General features: G+C 41.2%; 1 protein-coding gene across 1 annotated transcript; it reads right to left on the reverse strand.

The window, feature by feature from the left end:
* Positions 1 to 5614: 5614 nt before the first annotated feature.
* Positions 5615 to 13586, reverse strand: LOC121705398 (pyruvate dehydrogenase (acetyl-transferring) kinase isozyme 2, mitochondrial-like). Its single transcript, XM_042086346.1, has 11 exons — positions 13337 to 13586; positions 12858 to 12999; positions 10695 to 10766; positions 10194 to 10378; positions 9475 to 9564; positions 9269 to 9346; positions 8935 to 9011; positions 8743 to 8841; positions 7625 to 7735; positions 7012 to 7125; positions 5615 to 6850 (listed from the first exon to the last, which is right to left on the reverse strand). The coding sequence occupies exons 1-11, from the start codon at positions 13452 to 13454 to the stop codon at positions 6707 to 6709; spliced, it is 1230 nt and encodes a 409-aa protein (XP_041942280.1). The 5' UTR covers positions 13455 to 13586; the 3' UTR covers positions 5615 to 6706.
* Between the last annotated feature and the right edge of the window lie 3332 nt (positions 13587 to 16918).

Raw genomic sequence — 16918 nt, forward strand, 5'->3', positions numbered from 1 at the left:
CAGCTACTGACTCGCCACTGTGCTAACCACAGTCTTGTGGACAGATGAGCAGAGATCTTTGGCTGATACAGATGGATACATTCCTCCTCATGAAAGGGAGTCATCCCAGGACCCAGCCCCTGCACCAAGTAGACATTACTAAATGCAATAATAAAGATAACACAACAGTCAGATCCTGTTGACCCATTTATTATTATCAGATTGGAGGGAAAGGCATTCTATGAGTGGCGATATCCCAGGACATCCCCACTCGGACTCTTCACCGCTAGTAATCACTTGTGACAATGTTGCACTCTATTCATTTAAAGTGAGAGAGCAGCAATGTAATAACAGACGTGTAAAAGTCCAGCTTCAAAAAGTAAAAGTCCTGCCACATTTTTGTTCCAACCATTCACTTAATCAGCTGAATCTAATTAGCACAACTCTTAAGACAGGTAGATCAGCTAATTAGTGTAATCACCTGTGTTAAGCGAACAGGTAGAACCAATACATGGCAGGACTTTTATTTTCTGAAGCTGGACTTATACATCTCTGTGTAATAACATCGCATTTGACAGTTATTGAGTGAGAACAGGGAGTAAACGGAGTAGGGGGATGTTTAATTTGAATGGAACATACAGTATATAGACCCTTTCAAGAGAGTTCCATTATCAGCATCATAGTTGGCCCCACAAGGCTTCCTTTTTAACATTCCATATGTTATCTTAATGCAGAGGAAGTAGATTGGGGCCCAAATAGAACGTTCAAGCATTGTTTTTGTTTTTATTGTTGAAAGGGTCTATTAACGTTTTTCATGTGACGTATTCTAGGTTCTATAGCTTTGTTTACATCCACCTGGTAGGCAAGTGATAAGTTGAACCCATTGAACATCGTTGTCTGCAGCTGCCTCTCAGTAGGCTACATCTCTGTATTTCAGCAATGTCAACATTTCAGGCATCAATAAAGGTGATGATGAAACGTTATCCCATTGTTCAATATTTGCTAGCCTGTCACAGGAACGTTATTTCGCTAAAATCGCCCTGATTTGGTGCATTGATCTGTATCGATAACTTTATGGGAGAACCTGCATGTAGCCTATGGTAGCTTAACTTTTTTTCTCTGTTCAAAACTCGGTTTACACGAAGACGATAGACTTTCTTAGAAGCTGTGAAATTTGGCCAGAAAGGAACATGTCTTCCCTCTGAAAGTTGACACAAAATCAAACAATATTTGATAATTTAACTTGAACTGAACAGCGACAGGTTTTGGTAGGCAGTAGACTCAGCAGACGTTAAAACGGTAGCCTACATAGCCATGCAGCGTCAGTCAGCATCATGTAACATTATGTTGTTAGTCATGAATCCTGTAACGTATAACATAACAGCGATAAAAGATAATAAAGATAAAGGTAAAGAGAATTCATAAACTGCTTATTTCTTACATGACTGAAGCAGTAGCCTAGGTTCAACAGTGGTGTTTGAGGTTGCTGTGTTAAGTTTTGTGTGATCGCTAAACATAGGATCAAATCAGTTTATTTTGACAGACGGGAGTTAGCCTAACTGACCTGTAGGCTATAGCACATAAGCCCATTCTGTTTTCATTTATTAGCATTTGTTGTGATTTATATAATCAAATGACACTCATGATAACGTGAAATAGGACAGGAGATAGGTGATTGATGTCCACAAGCACGAATTTCACGAGACAAATTAGAACAAACTGTAAAAAAAAAATCTTGCCATGTTTAAAATGCTGCACTTTTTCCCTTCATAGCCTATCTCTGGCAATTCATTTTTGGATGACTGTAGATAGTTGTATTTTAGCCTACGTCTTCGTAGACAGTAGGCTACACCATTAGGCCATCTTGAGAATAAAAGACTTCACAGCTGCTAATGATCATCCTCCACAACCACGAGGATGGGTAGGCTAAACGGTCGTTCGTGGGCCTTTTTGCTTCTTATTGTAAAACCAACAGTTAGGGCATACACAAGTGGTCGGCATCCCGGTCAATATTTGATATTAAAATTTCAATTTTGAAGCTATTTGTAACTATGTGTAGCCTATGCAACCCGACTGTTGTAGGCTTGCCTACCACTCTCTGCAGTGCCTTGCCTACCATTCTTGCCTACCACTCTAGTTGTAAACAAACGGTCACATGACATTATGACTTAGGTGCAAAACCTTAATAAGCAAGTATTTTGCACATATAGGCTCTCTAAATGAACTTATATTTTGCATTGCTTGGCAACAGGAGAGACTAAGATTGGAACTATTTTAGGGGGCAGAGAATGAATGAATAAAAATGTAAATACATTTTATTTAAATTTAATTTTTTTTTTTTTTGGCTGCTAAACATACCGTTTCAATACAGTTTGGAAGGGACAGAAATACCTTAACAGAGCAAGCAGCAACCCTCATCTATCTGAGGACTAAGCTAAAGTATCTATTTTGTAAGTTAATGTAAAACACATAGGTTGGTGAAAGAACTGTAAGCTCAAATTCAGCTCATTAAAGTGTAAGCTCATTAAAGCATGTTTAGACACACACATTTACACTTAGGCGTACTACACATGATTTTAAAAACAGTACCATTTGCAGTTGTTATGATTTGATTGATATGTGACCTAAGAACAATCTTACATTAAAAATTTGCTGAGGTCTGACTTTGTGGTGCTCTGAAATTAAATTAGTTTAATCTTAATTCATGTGATGAAGGACTTTGAACGAAGTTTGACAGGTTTCAGTGCTGAGTAAGGTTAACACTAAATATTTAAATATTTTACTACTAGTAATATATTTTTCATTACCATTATGGCAAGCAATAGCCTACCTCATTTGTAAGTTGCTACCTGCAAATCATGAGCAAGTGACTTGATAACCTAAGTTATGAGCACATGAGAGAGACTATTATACTTTCTTGCCCTCTACATCACGGTCATAGCGATCCTATTTATATAAAACAACTTTAGGCCTCCTTTTAAAAGGGTATCCCTTTTCACTACATGGATTAGCTGCCACATACGTGAAGAGAACAAGTGGAGATTGAGAAACATCCAACGCAATGCCTTGGTAGGCCTAATGTTATTAGGTTGGATTTTGTAGTCACTGCAAATTTAACACCCTCGTTTCTATGAAACTGAAAACAATTGAACCAGGAGACTTTGCCAAATATTTGTAATATGTGTAAGAGTAGACACCAGGCTAACGTTAACGTAATGATCTGAATTCGCGGCCAACATCAAATCCATAGTTCTAACTATTTGATCGCCAAGTCAAAATTTCCAGGTCAACCACAAATAATTCCACTACTTGTCATTGCTTAGCTAGACTAGGCTACTACCACTTCAACACCATTGACTGTATCTGGGGCTAATGTTGACCGGTCTTCAGCTATTTTGGTACGGTTTATTACACATCCAGAAGAATGCATTTGAGTCGTTATAGGCTCTGAATTATTATGGAGCATAATAGGAACAAAGTTATGATCAAAAAAAAATATCAGGGAGGAAAAATCAGAGGGGGCACGTGGCCCCTTTATTTCGATGGGCATGACGCCACTGCACACACACACACACACCCTACCCTTACCGGACACATTCGTACACACACACAAACTCACACAAACACCCACACATACATTCAGACACACTCTTCTGACCTGACATATCCTCTGACTACACTGCTGGCACTGAATCTAGTGTTCTGTTTGTCCAACCTTGGCCCGCTCCGGTGGCTGAGAATGACCCACATGTGCGTGTGTGTGTGTGTGTGTGCTTATGTAAGCTCTGTCTGCAACATCCGACTGCCCTTCTGCACCGTACTCACTCCGGTCCCGCATGTCTGCCCCACCGTATCTCTCCCAGGTGCGTCTGCGCCATCTCACACACCCTGGTTTATGGACAGACGTGACGACAATAGAGTGCCTTCAAGCCCACATGTTCAAAGGACTCACAATCAGTCCCCAAAGTTAACAACAACAACAGATCAATTAAGCACAATCGACACATTGAGGAACACACAGGGCAATTTGATGAGTTTTAAAAGTTTCACTATGTGTAGGAGGGTGTGTCTACTGATAGAAGAACGTGCTGTCTAACACTACAGTGATAAATCCACCCATTTTTGGTGATCTGTAACAAAAATGAGTCACCTTTCTCTATCAGTGTGCTGAACACAAAGGCAAACTATGAATATTGAGATGTAGGCCTACTGTTAACTGAAATATTTTTAGAAAGCTGCTATGTGGCAATGTATTATATAAGTGGACACTGAACATAAGACCTTGGCCACGGTAGGGGAGAAAGTGATCAATAGATATCCAGTTGCTGACCTTCATTCCATTTGCTGATGCTGAGACAGATGTATGATGATCTAACCTGATACGTTTTATGTGTCTCATATTTCCCGTGACCAGCAGAGAACGGAAAGTAGCCTACCTTTAATGCAGTTTAGTAAATTGGCATACGAATGCCTGTTGGTGGCACGGGACTTCACTTGCTCTCATCTACGCAATAGCCTACAACCCTACAACAGTGACCTAACAGCAACTTTAGCCTGATAGGTCAGTTTTCTGTTGTGTTCTGTTGTAAGCATGTATAAAGATTTGTTGAGCAGTACTCTAAAAACTTCCTTTCGGAAAACTTGTGAATAGTACAATGAGAACACTCCTTCCTAATACGTCAGAGTATCACACCAATCTATGCTATCTCTTTCAGTAGGTTTATCACTGATGACAAACTCATGTTATGCTGCCCTGTGGCACACTTCACTTTATTAAGCCACTCATTTATCCATTAACACGATGTCCCCGAAGAGCAGAGGTTGACCCGTTGACAGATCAAGAGTCCGTGCTTATCGTGACATTTACTGCTCAGTTGATTGATGCCGACTGGCAAAACAACAAGCAGCTCCATAATATTCCCCTAACGTAGCCTACCTGTCTTCATGGGGACTACTCTCGTAAATACCCAATAACTATGTCTGGTATTAGCTATGTAAGTAGCCTGTATTGGACTTCCACTTCAGTAGCCCTCACCTTGTAACAGAGTTCAACATTTGCCAGACATCACATTGCTCATACTACATAGCCATATTTAGTCTGCTCTTATAATGTTAATGCTAATACACTGCAATATTTAATATTTATATTAATTTATTACTGTAAACCACCTTCTGTAAACCAACTGTGTACACTGCACTATATATATATATACTGCACTATATAAATATATATATTGTCCTGTCTGCATCACTATACTTTGTATATCACATTGCATATTTTTCTGCTTTTTTGCACTTCTGGTTAGATGCAAACTGCATTTCGTTGTCTTTGCACTTGTACTCTGCACAATGACAATAAAGTTGAATCTAATCTAATGTCACAGGTTTAGGGGTTACTAAATGAAATTTGCTTTGAGATGAAGGTGTCTTCAGACAAAGCTGAGTGTTTTTATTTCCAATATCAACAGTGTGTTGTTTGTATTTTAATGGAGATTACATTGCAGTTGGAAATCCATTCCTTCAATATGATTAAAAAGGTCCTCCTAGTTTACAAGCACGCTTTACTAAATATGAATATTTCAACATATGTGAAGCATGAAGGAAACAGAGAATGAATTAGGCATGACTTGGAAACTTTCTGAACTACAAACATTTTATTCACAACTCTGGTGTTTGTAAAAAAAATAAAGGTGTTTTTGAAACGGTCATCTCATTGCACAAGACATAATACAAACACACTTTGTAAATTGACAATGGACCTATTTTGATAATCATATCACTCCTTTTCCTGGAATTGTGGCGCCAGCAGTCCACATGATCAGCACAAAGCACAGGACACGAGCGCCAAATACTGCAAACCAGACGTTCTGATCAAACAGAACAGAGAATTAATTTTGCACAATAGTCCTACATTTCCAAATGAAATGATCGCACTAGAAAAGCCGGTTTTGACTAAGAAATCTAGAAACAAACATTTGTCTATGGGCAAAGGCAATGCCCTTTGTTCATAACAGTCATATGTAGAAACTTCTGAGCCTCTGGTGAACCTTTTAAAAAAATGTGCCTGTGTTCAAACAATTGAAATCCAATGGACAACTCTGAAGAATATCACCACTTGTATAGGATTTTTCCAAATGATAAAATACCTTTGGCATATGGGCAATGTTACTTAACCAAATGCATGCCTCATTAACCTTGTCATTTCCACCTGAAATGAATTTCATTCTAAACATCACTGTTCTACTCTGTTCTTCAAACAAAATCTTCCATCTTCTCACAACTTTCTGCCCTTCAATCACTTTCAGCTTTCAGTTGTGTCTCATGCATTTTGTCTTCCCTACTAACTTATCAATCTGTGCCCACTCCTCGTTCTCCTTGAAACCACTGACTGGGCCAGCTAGCTCTCATCACTCTGGAGAAACTTTTGGTTTGTGACATCAGCATGTTTTGGTACTTTCATCACATGTTTTGTTTTGTCATGTGCAATTTTTCTTGGAACTCTGATCACATTGTGTCATCACATCTACTCCGTTACTCCAAAATCAGGGAGCAGACTTCCTTCAGCAGTGATCCAGGGCCAAAGACTCTCCAGCAAGGCATGCAAAGCTTCCAGCAAGTTTGGTCTCCTTTTACGCCAACTTCCATTGGCAGCAGGTCCCCATCTTGCCCACTTTGGTTTTCTTTTTCCTCTGGGCCAAGTGCCATGTCCTCATGGCACACATACGGTTCATTTGCCCACGCGGTACACTGCCAAGTCGAGCGGCTCTTTGCTGGGCACACACCAATCGTCAGCTTCTTGGCTGACCTTGTAATTCCGCAGGGCAGTCTTGTTAAACACCGGCAACTTCTCCACAGAATCCGTGGACAGAGCCTGGTAAAGAGAGCCAAGAAGATATTATAATGTGCAATAAGGTAATATAATGCAATATGAACTGTTTAATGTTTAGTGTTTATATTGAAGCGATCCCTATGCTGTACTCCGCAGTGTGGCGTTTAATGGTTAAGGTTAGCAGCACTGTTACGTGGGCCTACCTTCATGTGAACAACTGCATCTGTGCCATAGCCCTCCATGGAAAACAGCTGCAGGTCTCCCTGGAAGTAGCGAGCATAGAGGCGAGAGATGGGCAGCCCATAGCCAAACCCAGCCTGTGAAGGGAGAAAAGACCAGTTCATTAATGCTGATGTAAAATCAGAACCAGAAGTGAACTATTCTGCCCTTTTCAACGCGGCTTGTGTAGCCTGAGTAGGTAAGGCAGTGTAAGTAGGTTTAAGCTGCTGGCTCGGACAGACCTGCACTTTATAGACCCATATGAGGAGCAGCGAGCGTGTGTCTATGTGCAGTGCATGCATTAAATGTGTGTGTATGTACTTAGTGTATGTATGTGTATGTGTATGTGAATGTGTGTGTGTGTGTGTGTGTGTGTCTATGTGTGTGTGTATGTGTATTTGTATGTGTGTGTGTGCGTGTGTGTGTGTGTGTGTATGTGTGTGTGCATGTGTGCGTGTGCGTGTGCGTGTGCGTGTGTACGTGTACGTGTACGTGAATGTGAATGTGAATGTGACTGTGAATGTGAATGTGAATGTGAGTGTGAATGTGAATGTGAGTGTGAGTGTGTTCCTGTATTTGTGTTTGTCACCCGCTTACCAGTGGGGCTCTCTGGTGGTCCCCAATAGTTGGTCGTGGAGCTGTAGAATACATGTAACTGAAGAGTCTCTCGATCTTCCTGAAGGGAACACCACCACCTCTATCGCTCATCTGCAGAGAAACAAAGGAAGAAAAACAAAACATTGTTTAAGAAACCCTCAGCTTCCAATTCTTGAAAATGATACATAACACAGCACAAACAGACACTAGGCTCGCCAGTACAGAGTCAGCATTTGAAATCTAATAGGGAAGTGTAAAGGAGGCGAACTGAGCTAGCATGCTAGTTGCGCGTGTAAATCCTCACACCCCTAACCTTAAGAACGGCTCTAACCGCTGAGTTGGGAGCCTGGGCTTTTCGGCTCAGTGGTTAGCGCGTTAGACTCGCATGCCAGTGTGTGTGTGTGTGTGTCGAGGTGGCGGGTTCGAGGCCTGATAGCAGCGAACGAACCGACCTTGTGACAGAAGCTATACCGGATTCGCAACTGAAGCACTCCGTTCGCATAGTGTAAAAATAGTTTTAGAAGACTGGACTAATTTGTTTGAGTGTACAGGTCTCATGTCTGATGTAGCCAGTTCCATTGTCTACGAGAACGGAACGCTTCAGTCACGCTCCCGGTGTAGCCTCCCTGTAAGAAGTAAGGTCCTCTGAGTTCACACACTGACCAGGCCAGTGGTCACTGCTTAGAGGCATAGTTTCTCATGTGTATTACTCTGGGCTACTACCCCTTAGCCACGTGGCCTGGATGTCCCTTTTGGAGCAAAGGTCAGCCTGCATGGCCGTGCCAAGCTAACTTAATTTGCTAAATATAGCCGTACATGCGCTCCAAATCTGATTAATATGAGCCATGACCACCAGTCTATTGCAGGCGGATGACTGGTGCTACTTGCCGGGTTACATAAGAGTTAGGTCGAAAGACAGAGTAGCAGCACGTTGCACATGACTGTGTGACCTGCCACACTAACAGAGCCTGCTGGAAATCATTGCAGTTTGGTTTCGTGGTGGCATTGTGCTCAGGAATTCCACTGGAATTTTTAGTCTCAATTTGAAAACTATGTTGCTGGTTTTTTTCTGAAGAGCACATATTGCCTGAATTATTTCCTGTCTTGCTTTGACTAACCTTAATTGTGAGGTCTTCTCCACCTAAGGCCACCGTAACTTTGATTGCAGGAAGATTGTTACTTGCTTCATGTGTCTCAATGGTCGCTCTCATAGCATTCTGTAAATGAAAAGTTAACATTTATGTTTTCATTCTATTTATTTATCTCAAACTGTGAAGAACGTAGAGCATCTAATGGCTATGTGATCTTACCTTGAAGAGCTCAAACAGCATATGATACAAGTGGGAAGGGATGTAAGATATGGAGATTGGGTCATTCCTGCTGTTAGCTGCAACAAAAACAAAAAAAAACTTTCATTCATTTCCATCATGTTCCAGCGTGTTGTGCAAACAAGTACTATCAGAGAGATGCCAATAGATCTTGCAATCTGAGCTAGCAAGAGAAAGAATAATAAACACTGACGTGACGCCTCTATAAGAGAGGTTTGACTTATAAACACTGACACCTCTATAAGAGAGGTTTGACTAATAATCACTGCCAGGTTGAGGCTGAGCCTGAATGTGTATTTGAGCAGCAGCAGCTTACCGTTAATCTCCGTCATCTCGAGTTCAGGAGCCCCCAGGTAGTACTGTTCACAGAGCATCTTGGCACTCTCAAAGGCATCTGTGGGACAGAGCAGACCAGGAGCGTGAGCATAAGGAGTCGACATGACAAGAGCGTTGTTTATAGTACAGTTTCGCAGACATTCGATGATGAGGCAACTGGTCCTCTTGCTTTTTGCTCATGCTCACCTCGGATAACTTCTGTGACGTCACACTGGGAGTCAATGCACCCGATAGTATTTGGATGGGCAGGATTTGTGGTCCCGTCAAAGATAAGAGCTGTGGACAGAAAGACAAAGAGAGGTGGAAAACAGTTAGGGGGAGTGAAGAGTTCGCTGGCCCTGGTGGAGTACATCAGGGCCCGTGGTTTGTGCCAGGGACGCAGGTAAATAATTGATATGAGCCAGAAAGAACCAGCCAGGCTCCACTCTCGCAATGCCTGACCTGGAGTTCATAAAATACACTGAGTCACCACTTAATTGAGGGTGGACAGATCAGGTTCTGCTGATATCAAGCCAGAAAAGGCTAGCTAGGATAGGGAGGGACAGCCAGATTAAACCTAGTTTATGTCCAGTACAGCAGCCAAGCTGACAAACAACATTTCCACCTCTGCCCTACAGGTCTGGGCTACAGGTCCTTTAGTCATAAAACTGCGTCAGACCTCCCGCTTAGCTCAGCAGAGTGTACTGAAGAGATGTGAACTGCTTACTTAGCAGGTGCAACAATGAACCAAGCTTGCCAAGGCCTTGTAAATGACTCTCAATTGCAACCTGTGTTACTAAGGCACCTATTACAATAAACTATGGGCCAGAGCTTGTTTGGGTGTTACCATAATGATTAAACAGCTGGGACCCAGACCCAGCTAACAGGGTCATTTTATTTTGAAAAGGAAAGAACAAAACACTCACTGTGCTGGTTAATGAGCATGCGGATGGAGATGCGGCTCATGTAGAAGCGGTCCAGGAAGTACTGGATGTTCTGGCTGGTGACGGGGTCCTGACCAAACGCGTCTTTGTATTCAATGATTCCCTGAGCCATGGTGGGCACAACATCATTGTGCCGGTTCCTGATGGTCACCAAGGCATCGTTAAACCTTGAATAAATATGGAGGGGAAGGGAAGCTGAGTAAGCATGTGAAGGCCCTGACACAAACCATATGAAGCAGTTCAGTTTATTGAGGGTTGTGCACAATTTGAATTGCAATTCTGCTTCCTGTTTGCTACCTCAACTGAAATGCAAGTGAAATTCAAGAATTGAATTGGAATTTAAGAGCCAGTTTCAATTCAATTCTGGAATTTTGCACAAGCCTGATATCATATTTACATACAATACAATATATATTTTTTGTTATTATTTGTTTATTATTTATTTATATGTTTGGATCTGCCTCTGCCCTGTTGGATACTTACGCATCTAAAACTCTGTGGTCATCAGGTCTGTGGTCCAGGAATTCCAGGATTTCCATTAGACTCTGGATGTACCTGCAGAAGGTAAACAAACAGATGGGAGGAATGAGCTGACGTCCCATCACCCAGCCATCCCCTTCCCCTCAGATGCACAGCGCATTACGGTAGATTGAGCCTGGCAGAGCGAATACTGGCAGGGGCAGGCCATTTGCTTGCCATTGAGTAGGGGTACTTTTCCACTGGTACTTTTCCAGCGTTTGAGTGCCAGCCATCTACCCCCCCCCCCCCCCCCCCCCCTCCAAACACATGGGCGCACACGTACACGCTTACCCGGCCCCAACACCCCTGAAACCTAGAGCGGTGGTATGCACACACACACACACATTTTCTCATCTGATACCCACCCACATGCCATTCATGCTTGTCCTCCAGGCTCGAGCCTTCATGAGGTAAACAAGGAATTAGTGCTGTGCAAAGAACTCCATTCAACAGCAACCAGCAGGGTCATCCACCAGCACGCAAATCAGACCAACGTGGCAGCTTATTGCCACCAGTTAACAAATCACGTGCAAGCACAAGCAGATGGGCCTTTCCAATCAACTCATGTCCTGTAAATTGTGTGTGTGTTTGTTTATCTGTGTGTTAGTGTGTGTGTGTGTGTGTGCGCATGAGCACACATCAGAATAATCGAATAGAGAGTGTGTGTGTGTGTGTGTGTGTGTATTCGCATGTATGTGCGCGTATCACAATACTACCTTTTACAACAGGGCCAATGTGTCCATGTGTGTAGTAAGTAGGCTATATCTATTTTATAAAGATCCACAAGCTGAAATGAAAGGGCAAATAGTACCATCCAAGGTAAAGTGCTTTCATATCAGTTTACAGTAGAGTTGTTTTTTCTCTTTCTTTCATTCTTTGCCTGGGGCTCTCGGGCACTGGGACAGCCTATGGTAAACAACTCAATCAAACAGCTAAAGCCCACCTACCAATGCACAGCACAGGATGTCAGACAGACCATCCCCCTCTCTCCACCAATCACAATGCAGTGTTCCTAGAGGCCCTAGTTTGGGCTTCATCCCCCATACCCCACGGTTGATGTAGTGTAAGCAATGTGAGAGGTTATGAATCTACCCCCCACCCCCTTCCTAAATCCCCCAAATGTTTTTTGGGGAAGTGCCTGTTGACTGTACAGTAGGCCAATGACAATTTGCTAAGGCTATACATTTACATATCACATTATATTATGATTATTACAAATATTTCACACAGTCCAGAGACATTTTTAATGTTTTCTCTTCGACAAAGACGCTATAACAGGTCACAAAGAAGTACCCTAACAACAACAACAACAAAAGAATCTGAAAAGATTTAATGCCCATGTAGGCTAATAACTGTATGGCGTTTCATTGTACTGTACAGCAATTTCCTGATCTATTTCAAATAGAGTTCTGATGATTGACTTCCTGTTAGAGAGGTCAGTCAGAGTATGCAATAGCCAACAACAGTGTCCGTTAGAACGTTCTGTTCTCTACTGCGTCTGCGGGGAAAAACAACTCTACGCGTCCGCGCAGCAAAGGTCTCATATTTCACTGCATGGCGTCGCTAGCCCACAAACACGTTCAGCTGCTCGCATGAGCGATGCACACGTGTAAATAACAAGAATTGCAACATGAAACACGCACACCATCCAACAGTTATGAAAATAGCTAAAACGTTTAAAGATCTAAAGTTCCATGAATATTGCGCGTTTATTCTAAAGATGGCAGATTACATGCTGCCTATTCAGCCTGGACGAGTCCAAATGTAGGCTATATTTAAAAACAGTAACACGCTTTCATTTCATATCTTTCGCATTTTTGTAGCAACTTCAAATGTGCTTTCCAGGCGAAACTGAATGTCAGAATCAGTTCCAAGGCGGAACAATATAGGACAAAGTTCATCCAATGTAGCCCACTTCTCATTGCATAACACAGCGGTTCACTCAAAATAATAAAGAGTCGTAGACCCTTTAATAGCTATAACACCACTAGGCCTACATAACTTTTTAGCCCACATAACAAGCATTTTTGTAAGACTTCATAGGCTTACTACATCTTTGACAAACTGAATTTATGCTTCCGACTGATGGTATGTAGCACATAGGTACTACCGGATGTTTTCACTTACCAACTCTGCACAAGCTGCACAGATGGGGTAGTGAGCAGTCGGTCAGGCATAAGGCTAATCTCTTTCATGATGTTGGACAGCCGGACAGGCAGCTCTTGCCGCAGGAAGGCGAATGAGGTCTTCTCGCAGGCGTTCGTGGAACCTATCAAGCAAAAACAGTTTGAGCAATGAAGTATAGGCCTATACTGCCATGAATGCTGTGTTTGGCTGTGATGGTCGTTGTGCATTAATGTGTTCGCAAAACAACACTATAAAGGTGCGAAACACCTTTGAGCCTAAATGGAATTGAAAGCATCTCCATCATCTTTTACCATCACCATCATCAACGAAAAGTGTAAGTTCATTGTCCACATAAACAACAACTAGCCTACCAACCAAGGAGAATAGCAACACACAATAAACCGTTTAGGCGAAAACATTAATTACAAGGAACAAGACAAAACTGCAACTTATATGCAAAGCCTCTAACTCAAACTCACCAAAATCCAAGAACTGCTTCATTGACAAAGGAGATGGAGAAAATTTTGAGAAATGGTCAATGTGCTTGGGCACATTTGCCAGCGCAGCATTCTTCATGATAAATCTGACGAACTTCATGATGCAAATTCAGTAAAGATAAGCCTTCACAAATTATTCAGAGAGTTAAGATAGTCGTTAAGTGCGATGCTCCTGTCGATTCTAAAACTCGGGTATCTGTCACCTGTGTACAAATCTCTGAAGATATCAACAATGTTTTCGGTCTTAAAGTTTACCTTGCCAGAGAAGGGAACGCCCATTCTAATACGTCTCTCCGCGAAGCCGTCCAATGAAACGAGAGTGCACCGCCTAGACACACCCTGCAAGAATTCTTGTAAACATCTCTGCGAGCGTGCAGTTCTGACAAAGGCACGCTTTCATAATGCGTTTGTTCTAAAGACCGCATGGAAAGTTATCGCTGGAAGCTACTTCACAACAAGGTCATATTTAAGTATCGCTGACAGTAACACCATGTATTGCGCTTTGCTATTTTGGTGTGGTCAGTGAAGACACTTAACCATAAAGTCACGACTGTCATTTTAGTAGTAGGCCTATATGTGAATATTTTCCCCACAACAAGTGGAGAACTTGCTTATTTCAAAGCTATGCCTGCATAACAGTAGTCTTGTAATAACGTATGCTATAAGTTATTGACTTATATGACTTATTTTTAAACTATGTGGTGAAGGATTTATTTCCCATAAAATATCACTGATTGCTGATTTCTCAATGCTACAATGATAGTAGTCTTATTTGCATGTTTTTTTTTTAACCAAGAGGTATTCTCAGTGCCTGGTTGATATGGAGTAGAGAGAACCAGCCTAAAAAGAGTAAAATTGTTGTAATATGTTTATTTTCTTTGAAGTACACACAGCATTATGTTTCTGGCTCAAAACACAACTAAACTGTGCACAGCCTGGACAGCTTGTGAGTGTATAGTGTATTCTGTAGGCCTACTTCACATGCCCATATTCCTTTTAATTTAGTTTTAAAATGGTATTGATAATGATAAGCCTAGTTGCTCATCAAAATCACTGCTTGCATATGTTGTTTTGGCTGAAAAAAGCTCCAAATTGGAAGCTTAAAAAAGCTGAAAAAGTTCCAAATTGGGACAAGTGTTGACAACAAGTTATAATGGGACAAGCTCCTTTGACAGAAGTGTAATACTGTGACTACAGCAGCATCTGCTGAATCCACGTTTTGGACCAAATTCATGCAAGTGAAAAATGCAGTATTAGTGTTTTTGTGACTCTGGTCTGTACACACCAAAGTGAATGCTAAGTTTTACTAAGTAAGTCACTATGTGTAGCTGTTAATATGAAAGAGTAGCAGCAAGGTGGTGATTCTAGATGTAATGCCATTTGGAGAGCCTTTGGCTAGGATGATGGCATGGAACATCAAGTGTTCCTGTGACTTTCTTCAGTGTCATAGCAACCCAGTGAGGGGAAGAGGTGCGGGCACTGGATTGCATTAGATTGTTTTTGGACTGCATCCTGGAAACTGTTTACGGTACACTGTCCCAGCTATCAGTGAACGCTGATGGTTTTGTAGTATCAGCTCTGCCCGTGCTCTGTTAACTCCAAATACTAAATGAGGGCACAGTGTTCTTTTGTGTGTGTGAGGACAGTGTTCTTTTGTGTGTGTGTGTGTGTGTGTGTGTGTGTGTGTGTGTGTGTATGTGCAACCCCAAATCAGAAAAAGTTGTGACGTTGTGTAAAATGCAAATAAAAACAGAATGTATTAATATTCAAGTCTCGTAAACCCATATATAGCAGCAAAAAGGACATAGACAACATATCAAATGTTGAAAATAAAAATTTGGACTATTTCATGGACAATATATGTTCATTTTGAATGTGATGCTTGCAACGTGTTTCAGAAAAGGTTGGGACAGTGGCATGTTTACCACTGTGCTGCTTCACCTCTTCATTTAAAGGAATTATCCGGAGTAAAATGCACTTTAGATCAATTTACGGATGATTGGGAGTACGTAGGAGTCGATTGCCGAAATTCACAATTTCGTCGCCGTTTAAATTTTTTTTTTTTAAAAAAACATAGTCCAGTCCATACAACTTCATTTCAATTTCAAAAGAAATACTGGACTATGTTTTTTTTTTTTTTTTAAACGGCGACGAAATTGTAAATTTCCAGAGCGTGTTACTCCACACTTGGCAATCGACTTCTACGGACTTTCCCCTAAAGATGGCAGCAAAGATGGCAACATTTCCGGAAAGGTACTGGCTTGATGAAATTCATTCTGGACTCTATCAGACTACATAAAGACCTCGGGATACTTCGGTTTGGCTTTAGGGACCCTCTACTCACTACCACGTAAGTGTAATGTTGTTTGGAACTGTAGAAGAGGTATAAAAATAGCGTTTTGTAGCGGCGATATAATATGCCCTTTTCACTTCCACGCTAACAAGTTTTGACTAAAAATGGTAAAATCGAACTTTCTCAAAACACATCCGAATTACATAATTTTGATGTCAACTCAACGTGTGAACTCCCAATCATCCGTAAATTGATCTAAATGGCATTTTACTCCGGATAATTCCTTTAACAAAATTCTGTAAATGTTTAGGAACTGAGGAGACCAGTTGCTAGAGATTTGAGAAGGAAATGTTGTCCCATTCCTGCCCGGTATAGGATTTCAATTGCTCGACAGTATGAGGCAGGGCCGGTTTTAGCCTACTACATTTGGGTGGGCTAATAGACATTTTGGGTGGGCAACATAGCAGAGCGGTCAAATTGGATCAAAATTGACATAAACATAAAACACAAACACAGAAAGATCGGTACTATCTAGTTTGAGTTGTTGCAGCCAACAGCCAGGGATAGGCAGTATTTCTGATACATGTATTTATAATAAGTATTTCAAATACAAAATAGTATGTTGTCATTTGTATTTTATTTTGTTTGTAGGTGTGTATTTTTGTAGTTGTAATGACATCAAAGAGTGCAAAACAATGAATGCAGCCTCTGACTGGTGCTGACTTGTAATTTGCCCAGATTTGCTGTGGTCAGAACATTGAGATTTAGGAGGATAATTCAGTGCAAGATGTGTAAGGTGTACGTTACTCGCACACACCAACACCAGGTTTTTTCTGAGAACTTTAATCATCAAATGGAACACATGGAACCGGTTATGTTGGTACTCCCCAAATACTTCACAATTTCGTGTTAAGAAGCAATCATTTGTCCACATAGGTTTACACAGAGTAATGAATACCCCATACAGCCTTACTTCTAAGAGACTCTGCCTCTCTCAGATGTTCTTTTTCATATCCAATCATATTGCCAGTTACCTTTTCCTCCTTTTGTTATCATTACACAACTTTTCCAGCATTTTTTTTTACACCCATCCCAGCTTTTTTTGTTGTTTTGTGTTGCTGGTATCAAATTAAAAAATAACATATATTTCCATGAAATAGTAAAATCTGTCATTTTCAACATTTGATATGTTGTCTGTGTCCTTTTTGCAATTAAATATGGGTTTATGAGATTTGCAAATGATCAAATTCTATTTTTATTCGCATTTTACA

This window comes from Alosa sapidissima, chromosome 3 (assembly GCF_018492685.1).
Source record: "Alosa sapidissima isolate fAloSap1 chromosome 3, fAloSap1.pri, whole genome shotgun sequence".
Lineage (NCBI taxonomy): Eukaryota > Metazoa > Chordata > Actinopteri > Clupeiformes > Clupeidae > Alosa > Alosa sapidissima.